Below are 19,584 nucleotides of genomic sequence, written 5' to 3' on the forward strand. Positions count from 1 at the left end.
GGTTAAATTTATTCCTAAGGTTTTTGTTTTGATGCTGTTATGAACGAAATTGTTTTCTTGATTTCTTTTAGTTGTTAGTTTATAGAATTGCAACTGTTTTCTGTATGTTGATTTTTGTATCCTGAAACTTTACTGAATTTTTATTAGTTCTGTCCTTTTATGGAGTCTTTAGGATTTCCTATCTACAAGATCATATCATCTGCAATCAGACAATTTTACTTCTTTTTTTTATGATTTCAATGACTTTTAGTTCTTTTTCTTAACTAATTGACCTGGCTAAGACTTCCAGTACTATGTTGAATAGGGGTGGTGAGAGTGGGCTTTCTTATCTCATTCCTGATCTTAGTGAGAAAACTTTCAGCCTGTCACCATTGAGTTTGATTAATGTCGGTTTGTCATATGTGGACCTTATCTTGAGACACACTCCATCTGTACCTAATTTGTTGATTGTTTCTTTTTTAATCAAAAAGGGTATTGAATTTTGTCGAATGCTCTTTCTGCATCTCTTGAGAAGCAGAAATGATGCTCAAATAATTTTTATCCTTCAGTTGGTTAATGTGGGATATCTCATTGATCTGTGGATAGTGAACCATCCTTATATTCCAGGAACAAATCCCACTTGATCATGATATATAATCATTTTAATGTACTGTTGAATTTGTTTTGTTAATATGTTGTTGAGAATTTTTGCATATATGTTCATCAGGGATTTTGGCCTGTAATTTTCTTTTCCCGTGGAGTCCTTATCTGATTTTGGGTAATGCTGGCCTTATAAAATGAGTGTAGAAGAGTTTCATTCTCTTCTGGTTTTTGCAGGAGTTTGAGAAGGGTCAGTATTAATTCTTCTTTAAATGTTTGGTAGAATTCATCAGTGAAGCCATCTGGTCCTGGACTTTCGTCTGTTGGGAGGTTTTTGATAACTGATTTAATCTCCTTACTAGTAATTTGTCTGGTCAGATTTTCTATTTCTTCATGATTCAGTACTGGTAGATTGTATGTCTGTAGGAATTTATCCATTTCTTCTAGGTTATCTGATTTGTTGGTATGTAATTGTTCACAGTAGTTTCTTATGATTCTTAGTATTTCTGTTATTAGTTATATGTCTCCTCTTTCATTTCTGATTTTATTGATTTCTGTCACACTAGTGACTCCTAAATTCACTGTGATTTTTCTCCCAACCAGCACTGATTTTTCCTTCTTTCCCCTCTGATATCCCTTGGCCTGTACCTAACACAGCCAGAACCCTGCAAGTGAGCGCTGTGATACAGACAGGGAAAGCTCCAGGAGAAGCCTGACTTCAGGAGCCAAAAAGGGAACTCAAAACCTTCAGAAAGAGTGAGAAGCCCAACCCCCTGCCTCTCTTATTTTTCCTCCCTCTGTGCCAGCCCCTAGGTAATCCCATCCAGATGATTTTTAAGATTTCAGAACATAATATGGTGCATGATCTACCGGGGGTGCCAAAAAATATATATACAAGTGGACACTTTGGTCAGTGTTGCTCAAGTAGTATGCTGTAATCAGAAGTGTCTGGATGCTGATGGTAACCACTTTGAGCACCTCTTGTAATTGCAGAAGTCAAACCTGACTTGTATTCATCTTTTGTTATCGGTATATATTGAGTATTACAATTTTAATAGTTTTTCCTTTCTTAAAATTTCCTTTCTAAATGTTTTTCAGCACCCTCTGTATATATTATATAGAAGGACCTAAGACAGCCTTGCTAATCAAACATATTAAACTTTTTGCAATGGCACATGGATATTCACACTAAGAGGTGTGAATAAAATCTATAATTAGCTTTATATATTTTAAGTAACTTTGATAGCAAATTCGTTCAGATAATATCAAGTTTTGCTGCTGCTAAGTTTTTAGAAAATTTTAGTTTTCAGGACTTTTCGATTTAGGAATTTCAGATGAGGCATTATTGAACCTCTACTCCTACCTGGCCGTCAAGGGTAACTAATGACTCCAATTCCTCAGCTTTTCTGGAGTTTTTAGGTATGAACTTATATGCAACCTATTGATTTCCCACTTTGCAAACTTAGGGTTGTCGTTCTCTGTTCTGTTAAGTCAGTCACCACTTGTCCATCTCTTTCCATGTTCCAAAATTTGGTTTATACAGGCATACCTCATTTTATTGGCCTTTGCTTTATTGCGCTCCACAAATGTTGCATTGTTTTGACAAATTGAAGACAAGACCCTTCACCAACAAAAAGATTAGGACTTACTTTATTGTGATACTTTATTGCGGTGGTCTGGAATCAAACCTGCAGCATCTCCGAGGTATGCCTGTATACCATGTTTCCCTGAAAATAAGACCAAGCTGGACAATTAGCTCTAATGTGTCTTTTGGAGCAAAAATTAATATAAGACCCAGTATTATATTATTATATTATATTATATTATATTATATTATATTATATTATATTATATTATATTATATTATAGACTCGGTCTTACATTATCATCAAATAAGACCGGGTCTTATGTTAATTTTTGCTCCAAAAGACACATTAGAGCTGATTGTCCAGCTAGGTCTTATTTTCGGGGAAACAGGCTCTCTCTTCTGCTTTGGTATCTTCTGCTCTGATCTTTGAACTCATATGTCTTTGCCTGTTTCATTCCTTAACTGGCTGCCTAGTGGAGTTTCAGGGATGAACAGAGCTCATTGGACGTATCCAATCTGCCATGTTTAACCAGGATCTATAGGTGAAGTTTTACTAGAACCCTGAGATCTAGATAAAAATAGTCTGCTAATGAGAGAATTCTGGAGTTCTACAACATTCCAATTAATTAAGAGGAGGGGGTTGCAGGGCAAATGGTAAAGGACAATAATTTCTTAAACTGTTATCATCTGAAGCTCATCAGAGATGGGATTTCTATTTCAGCTGTATCCACAGACTCATTAACATTGCCTGGCTCCAGTGGGCTAAATGGTGTTCTGCTCTGCAACCTCCCTCCCCGCCTTCCCCAATAAGATGTGTCTATAATCATCTCTAGTGCCTGTAAGTATTACCTTATATGGCAAAAGATGTGACTCAATTAAGGGTTTTGAGAGGAGGATGTATAGGATTATCTGGGCATGCTCTAAATGAGGAAGTTTGAAGTTAGACCCCCACAGAGAAGGTGAGGTAAAGAGAAGGCAAAGAGAGAGGAGGCCAGAAAACAAGGGTTGCTGACCAGAAGCCAGAAGACACAAGAAATGCAGGCTCAACTAGAGTCTCCAGAGGGAGTGCAGCCCTGTGTTCCCCTTCATTTTGACTCCTGGCTCCAGAGCCATGAAAAGAAATACACTTCTGTTATGTTAAGCCACCCAGTTTGTGATCACTGGTTATAGCAGCCCTAGGAAACTAAGGCACTGGCCGTTCTGTGTCATATTGTTTTCCCCGAGTAAGAGCAAGTTCTTTATGTGTGAGACAAACACGTGAATTTTTAAATTTATAATGTTAGACAAGTTGGTTCTTTGCTGTGGGCCTCAGTTTTAAAACCTAAAAATTAGGGTTGGCAGTCAGTGATTTGCAATGCCTCAAATTCCATAATACTTTCAGTTTGTGCAAATCCTCATATGGTAGTGTGGAAATCGACCTATTTGCATCAGTCATATGATGAATATGTAAATAAGTCTCAAATGGAACTAATAACATTATTGCTACCTTGGGGCATATTTTAAAAGCAAACATTGTTCTTCATACTGTTTCTTTTGGAATAGCTATTTAGACGTGCTTATGTATGAAAGCAATAGTATGTTTTATATGGACAGCTAGCTAGATTTATTAAGAGTACCTAATCTAAGCTTAATTTTTTATATAAAATTTGATGTGCATAGACTAGTCTTCTTGCCTCTAAAGTTTTATTTTAGCAATGATGTTAAAATCAAATTAATAGGAGTTTTTTTAGTCCCCATTTTAGTTGTCTAGATGACTATCTTCTCTAAAAGACTTTTCTTAATTTAAAATTTAATGGATGGCTGATTCAATCACAGAAATTTTCAGATGTTCATAAAAAACACATTTAGCTGTATCACCATAGTTCAAGGACCTTCTTCTTCTTGCATATAATCTGTAACCATAACAGCCTTTGGTCTTTTTTACTTTTCATGCTCCTAAGGGTTTTTGTTTTCTCCTTTTTAAAAACCATTTTCAAATGTGCTTTCTCATCCTCCAACAAGACCAAAGAATCTATCCACCATTCCTTTCAGTTTTTCTCCTCCCATAGTGGTGAAATGCAGATTTAGATATTATAGCTAATGCTTATTAAGCACTTACTCTCTGCGTGCAAGCTCATATACTCTTCCAAGTACATCAGCTGTGAGGTAGGGCCATTGTTATCATTCCCACTTTATAGATAGGAAAGTTGAGAGACTGAGAGGTTAAATAACCTACACAGAATCAATGCGTAATTACTATTGTGTAGAAAGGAGCTAGGATTCCAAGTTTTTCAGTGTAACTCCAAAGCCACGCTCTGGACCACTTGCCCACTGTCTTGAGGCTTTCACTGTCTGAAGGGCTGTCTAAATTGAATGGATTTTTGACCACCTGTGTTCATGGAATTCCTCGTCAAGACCTGCAAGGCTCTTCAGGGCTCCACTGCCTAACAGAGAGTTTTTGGAAGTTTTCTCTTTGGTCATTGAGTAACTATGCTTTTTAAATCTGTCTGTTAAAAGTAGAGAATATCTTAATCCCATGGGCTCTACTTAGTTGTCCGACATCATGGAAATTTGCAAACAGATCAAGCATTAACTGACTCGGGTTCTCTAATTATTAAGTTCAGTGATAAGAATAACCACATTTCTATCCTGCCCCATCATCTACCCTTTACCTGGGCTGGCAGCTGCTTCATTGCCCCAGGCTGCAGGCATCTTACCTGAACGCTTCCAAGACTTCATGAAGGTTCTAATCAAGACTGGTCCTGTTTTTTCACCTTTCCAGTTTTCACCTTGACTGAGAGTATATGAGGTGCCATCCTCATGGCAGAGAAGAGCTGCAGGGCTCGTGGCATCCCCTGGAGCAGAGGTTTTTCAGAGCCTCATTAACAGCAGCCCTGCTCCCAGTCACCCCTAAAAAAAGCACATTTTCTGCTAACGCCACAAGTGTTCTGCTAATGGGGATTTTCAAGCTTTGGATCCTGATCATTTACTCTGGACTATTGAGCTGTTGCAATCTGTTGCTTGAGTGAAACTGGAAGCACTGTGATTCTCCTCTTCACCGACCTCCTCCCGAGCTTTTTCAGCTTGGCATAGCTGGATAAGAATTGATCTAAATTGTCAGCTGCCCTCACATTCTCAGAGAGAGAAACAGGCAAAGGATAGGTAATGCATGCAGGTGAAGTTGGAATCTTGCATCTTTGCAAGATTTCTTTTTGGAGCTGAAAGAAGGGGGTGGGAAATCAAGAAAATCATGCTCTAAGAATCACATTACTGAATCTTTTGCACATTTGCTTTACTTCTGCCCAAAGGAACTAAAGAAATGGGAGCCTGGACACAATTACAGCTATCCAGGACTTCATAGTACTGGCATTTTCCCCATGCTGATCACAAATTCATTTTCTTTATTAATTAGGCTTCGGAGTACCCAAACCTCCATTATTCCTTTAGCAGCCAGGCACCTAACGGATTTATTGATTACCCACAATGAACACAATGAGCCTAACAGACTTTCCCAGTATATCCTGTTGTTCCCAAACTATGGTAAATTGTCTCAGGCTAATGAGGTTTTCCACATTTTTAAATACGTCTAAAATTGTACCATGTGTCTTTCTTTGTGGTGTTTACTCACATCCATTTAACAAGTAAAATGAAAGGTGCTGAAGAACTAAGCTACAGTATAATCCATCTTGTGGCACTAAGTATAAGAGTAAATATTTGTTTTAGACCTCATTATTCAAAGTTTCCAGGGACTAGGAAATGTTCATGATGGGGAAAACAGACACTAGACATTTAAAAATATCAAATGAATCAACACTCCTCCAGTACCCACTGTCTGCTAAACACCATGCAACGTTCTGTACATACAAAATGCCTGTCCCTCCCTCACAGGGGTCACCGTCTCGACAGAAGCTCAGCTCACAGACTAGTTTTACATGAACTGATTCTAGTGTATTAGTAATGGTGTTGTTGATAAAACACTTATGCCTTATATGGAGTTAGGGATATTACTGTATAACAATAAGCAAAATTTAAATAGTGGGATGAAAAAGGGAACAAATTGCAATCTGTTTCCCTATGGCACCTGCCATCTTGCTGACTCTTATTTTGGCTGACATGGGTGGGTGACTTTTCCATCCTCTTGTCTCACTTCCTCCTGTGAGTCCCTGCTGAGCTGTGTTCTTAGGCAGAGAGGCTCACCTTCTGGATAGATGCCGACCTGGGATGAGGGCTTTGTCAGGAGCTGTATTTCCTGCTTGTGCATCTAAACACGTTCAAGATCCATTTATGTAGAGCAGAGAGTTCTCACTTATGATGTGTTGTTTGCGAAATGGCCAACAAAAATCTAGAAGTTCCGTAGGAGTCCTTAGTGATACTGTCGTTTTTCCTTTCCTGATTTCTCGCAGAGTCGAGAAGGATTTGCGTAATATCTACCAGCTCAGGTTGTGCTAAGGTTACTTCAGAGGCATACCTAGATGTGGTGCACAACCAGCTACTTGGAAATGTACTTTTTACTCATTAAGGCAAGAGCCAGAAATCAAACCCTCTCGATAATACTTGGTGGAAAGTCAATTTACCCAAGAAAACCCAGGACCAAAACAACTACTCTCAAATTAATAAAGGGGCTACAAATCTTCTAGATCTAGAGCTTGGGCTATGGAAGTTTCCCAGGACTGAGTTTCACAACAGAGTCTCTATACAATGATATACACATAGGCAGAAAACAGTGTTCTTTTGAATATGCCATGAAATAACTTGGGTTTCAGTATTTGGGAGGGGCAGATGATGTGAACAGGAAGTTGATGTATTTCAGGATATTTACTTATAGCAAAGCACATATTTGAATTAACAACTCTCTCCCAGGAGTCACTGTGTATATGACTTGAGGTGAATTTTGCTTAACAGTATTTAAAAGTTGGTTAAAAATTACATTGTTTAGTGGAGGTGAAATGCCACTATTTGGACTATCTATTTTAGGACCTGCTTCTATCACAACATAAGCATTTGTGAGCTTCTTTCCTGTGGTAGGAATACAATCATAACCCAGAACTCTATACTTTCATTCTCAAAGAAAAATATCCTGAGCTCTGTTAGTTGAAAATGACTTGTAGGGTTCTATGTATCAGATCTTCTTCCATTATTCAGTTGCCCAGCTGTGGCAGATTACTCCTTAGTTCTCTGCAGATGCCCAAATGTAGGCTTTGCGATACAAACAGACTTGCCACAGAGATTGCAATTACCTGAATTTTGAGATTTATATCATATGGCTCAATTTTAAGAAATATAACAAACAATTTTCAAATGTTTTAAATATTTGCTTTTTCACATGCAATTTATGACCATGGTACCTCAACCTAATCAAATTACAGCTTCCAGTATTATTTTCAGAGAGAGAGCTTTTATATCTTTTTGGCTTCAGGGCATAATCTAGGGTGCAAAATTCTGGAATTTTCTAATAGAGTATCTCTAGCTTGCTTTGTGCCTGAATCACGTTTTAATTTCTTTTACTTATGTAACGCACGCATTTCTTCTTGACCCACTTTACATTTTTGTCTTTTTAGATGGTGGTGTTATATAACTAAGGAGAACCCAGAGGACAGATTCTTAGCTCCCTAGTCTGTCTGTCTGTCACATTGTGGAAGAACAATCTTCTCATCACCCCTAGTCCTACAAAGAATAGGACGTAGCCTTTGTTTGGGGCCCCCGTGCTCTTTTCTGGTAACCTCTAGGAACATCTGGCAGTGGCACAGTGACTAATGTATTCTTCCAGGTGGGACCTATCTTCTGGGGATGGGGGGAAGGGGTAATCCACAATATAAACCTGATGTTAGACTGTGTATGACCTTAAAAGAGAATCAAAATTGCCTTTGCTTTTATCTCTATTTGGCAATACATCTTGCACCTTATGTAAATACAAATAATATTCTCATTCCCCCAAAGACACAACTTCCACAGTTTTGCTTCTTCCCTCCCTCCCTCCCTCCTCTTCCCCCATTGTGAAGTTACATAACAGATGTAGTGGCTTCACATTGATTTTTAAGTCTCCCAGTCAAAATCGTTCACATTTTGTAATTAAATTATTAATTACTTGAGAAATGTTTCAGTTGAATGGTGATTAGATAAGCAGGATTGAAAAAAGACTGCATCACAAAGTGTACTTTTCCTTCATGTTTTTATTGAAATAATTTGATGGACCTAATTGTTCATAGGGAATACACCTGGTATATTAATTCACTACAGAGGAACAAATCAAACACTCTAACATCTTTGTTATAGGGGTCCCAGAGGGAGAAGAGAGAGGCAGAAAGGGGCAGAAAACATGTTTGAAGAAATAATGCTGAAAACTTTCCTAACCTGGGGATGGAAACAGATATCTAGGTCCAGGAAACACAGAGAACACCAAACAAGGTGAACCCAAAGAAGCCCATACCAAGACACATTGTAATTAAAGTGGCAAAAGTTAAGGATAAGACAAAAAGGCAAAAAAGAAGGAAAAAAGAAGGCCAAAAGAAGGAAATTAAGTCACATACAAGGGAAACCCTATAAGGCTCTCAGTTGATTTCTCAGCAGCAGCCCAGAAGGGAGTGTCAGGAAATACTTAAAGTGCTGAAAGAAAAGACATTACAAACTAGAATCCTGTACTGGGAAAGGTTATTATTCAAAATCAAAGGAGAAATAAAGAGTTTCCCAGACAAGCAAAAAGAAAGTTCACCACCACTAAACAAGCTTTATAAGAAATATTAAATAGTTTTCTTTATGCAGAAAACAAAGGCCATAACCAGAAATAAGAAAATACAGGAAATCAAAAAATCTCACTGGCAAAGGCAAGTATAGAATAAACACAGAGAATAACCACTTAAAAAACTAGAAAGGCATGTGATACATTCAAATATTTTTTTCAAAGTATTGGTATATATATTTGTATTAGGATAGAATGATTTTAAGAATTTGGCAGGCAAAGTCAAAGCCAATTGAAGAGTTCCTATTGGACAGAAAGTGTGGTTTGGCCCCAAAGCTCCACCCTTAAGCCCCAGAGTGCTTGACGATGCCCTCTGCTTTCCGATCTTGTTTCTCTCACTGGACATCACCTTTGGGATCTATTATGATAGGCTCTTGTCCCCATGAGAGAGCTTCTGCTGCGTTCCCGTGTTACTTGTCTCCAGCTTTGCATCTTCTCATGTGATGATCTGGTTTTGACCTAGAATCTCCACTTCCTTTAACCCCTATGTAGAACCAGATGGGATAGACTATGGTACAAGAAGTAAAAAGGTTTCAAAGAACAGGGTATCAAGAGGCCAGAGGCACAGGTATGTTTTCAGCTTGCATCCACCCTTAGGAATTAGATTTGGAAAACCCAAAGGGGCCATGCTAGCAAGTCAAGCCATGAAACGTGTAATAATAAAGCATAAGATGATGAAGTCTTGAACAACAGCCTGATCTGGATAATAAGATTTCATAAAGACATTTGAATCTAAGACATGAGCCAGTGGTGGCAGCTGGAATTAATTTAAACTTTATTGAGATATAATTGACATATAACATTGTATAAGTTTAAGGTGTACAATGATGTGATTGTGTGTGTGTGTATCTCAAAATGATTACAGTAGGTTAGTTAACACATCTATGACCTCACATAGATATAATTCTTTTTTGTGGTGAGAACTTTTAAAATCCACTCTCTTAGCATTTTTTAAATATATATAATACAGTATTGTTAATTATAGTCATCATGCTCTACATTAAATCCCCAGAACTTATTTATCTTATAACTTATAACTTTGAGTTTGTACATTTTGACTATCTTCACCATTTCTGCATTCCCCACCAACTGCCCCTGGCAACCACTAATCTCTTCTTAGTTTCTTTGAGTTTTGTTTTGTTTTGTTTTTCAGGTTCCACATGTAAGTGAGATCCGAGGATATTTGTCTTTCTCTGTCTGGCTTATTAAACTGAGAATAATGCCCTCAGTGTTCATCCTTGTTGCTGCAAATGGCAGGATTTCCTTCTTTTTTATAGCTAATTATTATTTCATTGTACATATCACATTCTTTTTATCCATTCAGCTGTTGATGGACACTTTGGTTGTTCCTGTATCTTAGTTATTGTAAATAATGCACGGCAGCTGGAATTTAAATTCTAGCCTGCCTGGGATCCCTGACTCAGTTCCTTCAGGACCATAAAGAGGTTAAGTGCTAGGACAGACCTTGACTTTGAATTTAGCGCTCTCACTTGAATATCTATATAGCATAAGCATTTAATGCACTAGACTTGAGCAGTTCCATTCTTTCTATAGCTACAACTGATTTTAACCATGCTATTTATTCCAGTTGTCCTTCTAATGTCTAGTGAAAAAGTATTAGGATCGCTCTAAAATTTTGATCACCCATTCCCTACCTCCCGACACAGGAACCACCACTGTTAGAAAGAGCTCTTTGGCATCCAGTTGGGTATGGAGGGGCTTCTAAAAGGCACAGTCACAACAGCTTTCTATTTGGAGCCATCGTTTTGGAACACAGATCTGAAATCTAGTCCTGGGCTGTCAATATAAAGAGCTACAGTAAGTTTACTCTGTGGGTTTATCATTCTGTGATTCTATGTTAATCATATGTAAATTGATTTATATAGAATCACATGAATTCTGTGTTTCTATGTGAATCATAGTCTTCTATTCTGTTGCTCCAGGGAGTAAAAATGCTGGTGTGGAGTCTGGCACAGACACGAAAAGACTGTCCTAAAATTCATGTTTTAGTACCTTCTTTTCCTATATCTTGTAACCACCATACGGCCATCCTAAAGATGACTGACTTTCTATACTTTAATGGTAGAGGACTGTATGGACTGGGTGAGATATGTCTTTATGTGTATACAGTATATAAATGCATGTGTATTTCTTTCTATAAGCATGTGTCATAAAGCACATATTTAGTTTTCTATATTCTTTAGCTGAAAGACAAAAGAAACATTTTATAGGCTACAGATTCAAAATCATGCAAAGAAGGACAGATAGTTGCTATGCACCTATAGCTTATTATCTCATTCCATCCTTGTTGTGTCCCACGTGACGTGGGTTGTGGGGAGCCAGGAGGGTGGCACAAGGTTAAGAAAGACAGTAGCCAAGAATAGCGTGAAGCAGGCCAAGGGACTCCAGCCTCAAGGACTGAGCTCCTAATCAGGCCATCACATGGCTTTTATTAGTTAGGTGGGGAAGTAAAGGAGATAAAGCTTATCAATCTCAAGATCTGTGAATCCCATACATTATAATAGGAAACCAATTCAAGCCAGTCACCCTTGCCTGCAGGCAGCTGAACCGTAAGTCTCAGGATGTATGTACTTCCCCAAGGGAGAAAACCTTTATGCATATGAATAGATGGAGAGCACATCATTGAATCTCTTCCCCTGCAGGTTGTGGGGAGGAATGCAGTCACAGAGGCAGAAGCTCTCCTTAGCCAGGGGAAGGTGGGGGGCTGTGCCCACCTCTATCAATCCCGTGGGTTCTCCTGTTGGTCCCCATGTGGCTCCGCCTGGCTTGGGTTGTTCCCTCCGTGGGGACTCTTACTTGTCATTGGCTGACCAGCCATCTTTTTCTGGGGCCAAACAGGGAGACATAAGGTGCAAGCACAAAGGTGAAGCAAAGTCCCTGAAAGGATCCGTCTCACAGACTCTCCTTGCTTTGGGGCAGGTACGAGGAGACAGACGGGTAGACTGCTGCATGGCAACACATCCTCACAGGGACTTGATGAAGTAGATGGTAATATCTTAATTTTCCAGAGCCCAGCTCACTATAAATAAAGCAGGCTACTGCTATTAACATACTTCTTTGTGAAATAGCCCAACCAAGGTTAATTCTCACTCATACATACAGATACAGAGATTCTACACTGGGTGACTTTATCCTGGTGATTACTGAGGGACGTCACGTGATGTCACCATCTTTGAGACTTTTAGTTCCAGATGCACAGACTGGGGATTTGGAAAATTACTTGGCATATTTTAGGAGCCTGCCCTTACATCACTTCTGCCCATATTCCATTGTCTGACCTCAAGCGTATGGCCTAATGGTGAGGCATGCTGGGAAATAGAGAGGGGCACACTGATATGGATGAGCCCTAATTGTTCCCTGGCCCATCACACAGTCACTAAGTAGAGCTCCAGAAACTCCAAAACCCACATTCCAAAACACGTTGGGCAAAATCACTTTGAAATCCTGTGGGTATTTTAGGACAATATGAGAATATTTCCAAACTTCATCATAGGATTTTTTTGGTTTGTTTATCTACTTATAGATTTTAAGGTATTTCATAATTTTTGTATGGTAATAATAATAAAAAAAAGAAATGTGATCTTGGCTGACACAGAATCTTCAAGAGGCCCCGCTCTTTGAAAACAACTTTTAATAATTAAGTCACTAATTAATTGTGCTTTTCATAAAAGGAAGGTTAAATGACACAGAGAAACAAGTATAGAAATTTATTATATTTATTTATTGGTGCCCCAAATAGTTTTTATATCACTATGAGATTTCTTGGTAAGAAGTTCAGAGAAGTTACATGCATAAAGCTCCTTATTTGTTATACTAACGTAGGTAAGCATCTCTAACTTGCTACTAACAACTGCAGTGCTACCTCCTAATATACCACTGACTACACTTCAGATATCTGACACTAGAATTCATGCTCTACATATCATCTGTATTTTCCCAGTGATTACTAAAAGCTTTCAAATATTGCAGTTGATAGCAGTCATTTGGAAAGACCAACTATGTTTCTCATAACAAGTAACTTATAAAGTGTTAAGATTTATAGCAAGTCAAGTGTATCGTGTCTACTTCATGAGGTGGTTGTGGCCTACTGGAAGTTACAGAGGCTTTAATCATGATCTGATCGTCTTGCTGTGTGATCTTGGGCCAGTTATTTCAACTCTGTGAGCCCTAATTTCTTCATGTATAAAATGAGGATAAAAATATCTGACCTTACTAGGGCCTTTCCTATGAGAATTCACTTAAAGCACTTAGTACAGTAACTGACATATTGTTCCCCCAAACATTAACTATAGTAGTAATAAAAATAATGTGGATATTAATACTATGATCTAAGCCTCAATTTTTCCCCCCTGTGAAATGGAGATAATAATATCTGCACTGCACTAAGAAGGAAATGAGCTGTATATAAAATGTCTGCTACATGATAGGAACTCAAATTGAAATTCTTTTTTATTCCTTTCTAGACAAATCAACACGAATTTACCTCTCCATTCAGATGTAGGACCTTTGACACTGCTCTGGGTAAGTCTTTAGGCTGTACAAGAGTCCTTTCAATTCTGAATTTTGAAGAGTATTTCTGTAAAATTTCAGTGTTGAATGGGAGATGCTTGCTGTTCAGTATTTCTTTGGCTAAGATCTTTTCCACAGTTGCCTCCATTTCGGGGTTACTGAATTGGCTATACGATGCCAACTCAGTTGTGAACATAGTTGTGACCACTATGAAATATCCAGCAGGCAGTGTTGTCTCTCTGTGTTTACATGGAGTGAGGTTGGTCTGACCCTAAAACCCATGCCCTTCATATCAAATTCTAGAGATAAATCTACTTCCTATCTTTGATTGCATGTGTATAGGACATCTTTATCTGTTATGGGAGCCATATAAACAAATGAGTTTATGAGTTGTTGATGTCCCTGGATTTTGTCTGTGCTGTGGTTAGATTTAGCTTTCATATTCTGCTACCCTGGGTACTGTTCAGTGTCATTACCCAGTGCTGTAATTAACAAGTGCTCAACTAGTAGGCACCCAGGTCAAGAGGCTGGCTGTCAACTGTAGCAGGTCATATAGCACTGCAGTCATTGACATTTCCTTTATCAACTCTGAATCCTCCACTTGAAGATTTTTAACTGATGATTTGAAGGAAAGACAAGAAAAAAGAATGCCTAGGAAAAAGTATCTTTCAGGCTTTGTAATTCAAATTTACCTAATGCAATAGTAAAATATATCATTTTTACTTCTTGAATACAAATAATTTTCCCTTCAGAATCTGTGGTGTTTTCTACTGAACTAGAGGTTTTGCAGCACTAGATTAAACTGAAATTCTCAACTGAGCTGCAGAAAGAAGATTTGAATAAATGTAGCTGCGTCTGTGCTTTAGAGTAAGACTGCTCTTGAAAGCAGTTCCTGCTGCTTTGAAGGTTTCCCTTTTCTCTTTCGGATTATGGAAATAGCGACTACAGTGGAGTTGTTATGCTTCTTGTTCTCTATTACAGTCTTTCTCCCCATCCGTGTTTCTTTCTTAATTAGGATTATCTGCCATCTCTCACTACTAAAAGTGAGGGCAAAGCCATGATTCTCCAGCCTTCTAAAACAGCAACCTGATCAGTAAGACCAGCTTCTGGCAGGAAAATGAAATTATTTTTAATGTTAAACAAAGAAACTACAGGATTCCACCTGCAGCCCAAGTCTGACTGGGAAATGATGAAAGAAGTCAGGATATTACTCTCTGATCAATGGATTGCCTTTGGACATGGCTTTTAAAAAAGAATCCTAACCCCAAAGCCACACAGCAGTAAGCCCCAGATGTAGTAAAAAATGAGCCACTTGGAGGAATGGGCGATTAGCAGGGCCTCATTAGGGGAACCAAGCAGGGGGAGCCACACAGGGCAGCTGTGCTCTCCTGAAGATGGGCATGAACCAAGGGATGGATGCATGTTGGGGAAACGGTTTGGTTTTTTGGTTTTTTTTTTTTTTGTTGTTGTTGTTTTTTCATTGCATTTGCTTAAGGAAGAAAATGTCCCAGGAAAAAACTTGCTGATTTGTTGGACAACACGTGTGACCCCTTCATATGTTTTTATGTTTCCTGGACGCCCAGCGTGGACTTTTTCTCAGAAGCATCTGAGCAGATGTGTGTTGACGTAGTACACTGGAGGGGCTATGGAAGATGGAGGAAATGGGGCAATCTGGGGAAGAAGGCATCATGAGTCATGTCTCGCAGGTGAGGCTGATACTTGCTCTCCTTAAATTGCTACAGTGCAAGAATCAGCAGGGCTGCACCCTGGCAAAATGCATGAAGAAAGACACACAGACCTATTCATCTGCAAAGGACTTTCATTTTCTCCACATAAAGAGCAGCCTGGCTGGGCCAAAATTATGGGCTCCTAACCACATCAAGACCTGTGCTCTCCTAGTAAAGGCAGTATTTAAGGAATGTAGATGAAGGTTCTTAATGTGTATTTGTATGCCGATCTGCACATTGCTAGACATCAGGTTAAAACAGTGCCGCAGTAATGCCTGTCCTGTGCAAACAGCCCCCACTGACATCATTTTGCACCCCATAAGGACATTCCACCCACAGCGCAGCTTTGGCGAGATGGTTTTGATTCAAGAAATGTCTTTACCTTTGGTTCTTCCTTTTCCAACGTGGTTGGAAGCACTGCCACAACGCTGTTGATGAAACACGCACGTGTGCGCTCCCACGTGTCAAGGAGAAAGTCCACGTGTCAGTTTGAGCCGCAGTGCACTTCTTTCCTTCCCTACTGCCGGGTGATAATGCAGTGGGGAAATACTAGAATGTGTAAACTGAAGAGCAAAGCCGCAGGGTGATCATTAAGCTCAGATGCGCAGCAGACCCGCCCCTCGCACACTCGGCCTGCGTTGCTGCGGGAACAGGTGGTGTGAGGCAGTTCCCGCCAAGCAGAAAGTGGAGAGAGCGTCACAAAAGAAACTGGGATCTGTGATCATCCAGGGCCTGACAGTTGTTGAACATCTTCTCTAATGAGGACTGACGCATGTCTTAATGCCTTACTCAGGCAGAGCATTGACTACTTTAGAAAGGCGGAACACAAGAATCATAACTCACTGCCAGCTTCCTGGGTGGGATATGGGTGGAATATGCTAGTCCTCTGTATTTAGGGCTAACCATCAAAAAAGTATTCAAACTTTTTTTTATAAAAAGTTAAAATTTATCGAAATTATGCACACAAACACAGACCACACATGGTGCCATTTGCAGTTGAGAGTAATGTTAATAAATATAAAGATGCAGTATTAAATCATAACTGCATAAAATTAACTACAGTACATACCACATTACTATCGTAATTTCTTTTTTTAAAATTAAAGTCTATTGGGGTGACAATTGTTAGTAAAGTTACATAGATTTCAGGTATACAATTCTATATTACATCATCTATAAATCCCATTGTGTGTTCACCACCCAGAGTCAGTTCTCCTTCCATCACCATATATTTGTTCCCCCTTACCCTCATCTCCCACCCCCCCACCCCCCTTAGCCTCTGGTAACCACTAAACTATTGTCTGTGTCTATGAGTTTTTGTTTCTCATTTGTTTGTCTTGTTCTTTTGTTGTTTTTGGTTTATATACCACATATCAGTGAAATCATATGGTTCTCTGCTTTTTCTGTCTGACTTATTTCGCTTAGCATTATACTCTCAAGATCCATCCATATTGTCACAAATGGTCCTATTTCATCTTTTCTTACCGCCAAATAGTATTCCATTGTGTATATATACCACAACTTCTTTATCCATTCATCTATCGAAGGACATTTTGGTTGTTTCCATGTCTTGGCCACCGTAAATAAAGCTGCAGTGAACATTGGACATTGGAACACACTTGTCTTTATGTATAAATGTTTTCAGATTTTTTGGGTAGAAACCCAGGAGAGGGATTGCTGGGTCATACGGTAATTCTATTGAAGGTTTGGTAGAATTCACTAGTGAAGCCATCTGGTCCTGGACTTTTGCTTTTGGGAAGGTTTTGGATGACTGATTCAATTTCGTTACTGGTGATCGGTCTGTTTAGATTTTCCAATTCTTCATGGTTCAGCCTAGGAAAGCTATATGTTTCTAAGAACTTGTCCATTTCTTCTAGGTTATTGAATTTGGTGGCATATAGTCCTTCATAGTATTCTTGGATGATCCTTTGTATTTCTGTGGCATCCGTTATAACTTCCCCTTTTTCATTTCTGATTTTGTTTATTAGTGTCTTCTCTCTTTTTGTCTTAGTGAGTCTACCCAAGGGTTTGTCAATTTTGTTAATCTTTTCAAAGAACCAGCTCATTGTCACATTAATTTTTTCTATTGTCTTTTTGTTCTCTATTTCATCTAGTTCTGCTCTGATTTTTATTATTTCCTTTCTTCTGCTGAACTTGGGTTTCATTTGTTCTTCTTTTTCTAGTTCTTTAAGGTGTAATGTGAGGTTATTTATTTGGGATTTTTCTTGTTTCTTGAGATAGGCCTGTAATGATGTAAATTTCCCTCTTAAAACTGCTTTTGCTGCATCCCAAAAATTTTGGTAGGATGTATTTTCATTCTCATTTGTTTCTATGTATCTTTTGATCTCTCCTCTAATTTCTTCTTTTACCCGGTTGTCCTTTAAAAGTATGTTGTTTAATCTCCATGTATTTGTGTTTTTTCCTGCTTTCTTTTTGCAGTTGATATCCAATTTCAAAGCCCTGTGATCAGAGAATATACTTGGTATGATTTCAATCTTCTTAATTTTGCTGAGGCTGGTTTTATTTCCCAATGTATGGTCTATCCTTGAGAATGTTCCATGTACATCAGAAAAAAAATGTATAGTCTGATGTTTTAGGATGAAATGCCCTATAAATATCAATTATGTCCATTTCATTTCATGTGTCATTTAGGGCTGCTATTCCTTTATTTATTTTCTTTTGGATGATCTATCCATAGCTGTCAATGATGTATTTAGGTCCCCGAGTATAATTGTGTTTTGGTCAATTTCTCCCTTTAGTTCTTTTAGTAGTTGCTGGGTATATTTCGGTGCTCCCTGATTGGGGGCATAAATATTGATGACTGTTATGTCTTCTTGTTGTATAGTCCCCTTTACCATTATGAAATGTCCATCTTTGTCTCTTGTTACCTTTTTTATCCTGAAGTCTGTTTCATCTGATATCAGTATGGCTACACCTGATTTTCTCTGGATACCATTTGCTTGGAGTGTCAATTTCCACCCTTTCACTTTGAGTCTATGCTTGTCCTTATAGCTGAGATGTTTCTCTTGTAGACTGCATATGGTTGGGTTTAGTTTTTTGATCCAATCTGTTACTCTGTGCCTTTTTATTGGTGAGTTCAGTCCATTTACATTTAGGGTGATTATTGATATATGAGGATTTCCTTTCATTCTGGTAAGACTGTGTCTCCATTGTTTCTTTGCCTTTTTGTTGTTGTCTGTTATTTCTGTGTGGTGGTGTTCTATGATTTTTCCCTTTGTTTCTTCTTTTATTATGTTATATATTTCAGTTCTGGATTTTACCATTATGTTTATGTAAAAGAAAGTTTCATATTTAGAGTATTCCATTTTCTTCAGCATGCTTACTTTCTCCATTCCCATATTCTGGTTCAAGCCTTTACTGTCCCCCTTTTTTGGTTTTGGTTGCCACAAATTGTCCCTGTTGATGGTGGTCGAATAGCCTCCTTTAGTATTTCTTGTAGTGCAGGTCGTGTATTAGAAATTTCCCTCAGCTTCTGTATGTCTGGAAAGGTCTTTATTCCTCCTTCACATCTAAAGGATATCTTTGCTGGGTATATTATTCTTGGCTCATAATTTCTCTCTTTCAATAGTTTGAATATTTGGTTCCTCTCCCTCCTGGCTTGTAGAGTTTCTGCTGAAAAATCTGATGATAATCTACTGGGCTTTCCTTTGTCTTCTTTTCCCTGCTGCCTTGAGGATTCTTTCTTTGTTATTAATTTTTGACAGCTTCAATACAGTGTGCCTTGGAGAAGGCCTTTTGGGGTTGAGTTATGTAGGTGTTCTATTTGCTTCTTGGATTCGATCAAACTTTTGATATAAGTCTGCATTTATAGGTACAATCATGTCTTTTTGGCGTATTATATTTAGGGAAGGGAAGTAATGAGGAGTCTTAGATCCCTGAGAAGAATGCTGAGTTCCTTAGAAAAGTGCCCTATAAATTCAAGGTATAATTATCTGGATCATTGTTGTCGTTATTTCCATCTAGTTTCTAGATGTATGTTTGGAAATAAAATTAATCTTGTAGCATGTAATCCCCAGGACCATGAGAATCATGGACCCCAGAAAGGAAAAGCATCCAGGTGCCAATGACATCAGGGCTTGCCAACTCATCAGGGCTTGCCTTTCAAAGCGCAGAACACAGAAAAATCTAGAACACAGGAGAGTCATGGCACCATTCATCTCATTTTCCACAAATGAAGTTAGACCCTGCTGTGTCACGTATTCGTGTCATCTGATTGAATTATCTCTGTGGCTACTATGGAGAATAAGACCAGAAGTTATCCATTCAACTTCAGTTGACAGGACAGAGAAACAATTCATGAAGAAAGTTTGCATTACTTCACTCAGATTGCATATCTAAATAGAGGGAGAACATCTTATTTCGAGGGATGTCTGAATAAACCTCTGGAGATGAGGGAGGGTAAGCCAGGTGAGCGTGTTCTAGTA

General features: G+C 38.6%; 1 protein-coding gene across 1 annotated transcript in view; it reads left to right on the plus strand.

The window, feature by feature from the left end:
• SLC7A11 (solute carrier family 7 member 11) overlaps positions 1–19,584 on the plus strand; it is a 379,319-nt gene that overhangs the window by 87,239 nt on the left and 272,496 nt on the right. Inside the window, exons 2-3 of the mRNA XM_074338520.1 lie at positions 13,367–13,424; positions 14,996–15,118. Of these exons, the coding sequence (XP_074194621.1) occupies positions 15,058–15,118 (61 nt within the window). The 5' untranslated portion in view covers positions 13,367–13,424; positions 14,996–15,057. The remainder of the gene's footprint in view (positions 1–13,366; positions 13,425–14,995; positions 15,119–19,584) is intronic.

This window comes from Rhinolophus sinicus, linkage group LG07, assembly GCF_036562045.2.
Source record: "Rhinolophus sinicus isolate RSC01 linkage group LG07, ASM3656204v1, whole genome shotgun sequence".
NCBI classification, from domain to species: domain Eukaryota; kingdom Metazoa; phylum Chordata; class Mammalia; order Chiroptera; family Rhinolophidae; genus Rhinolophus; species Rhinolophus sinicus.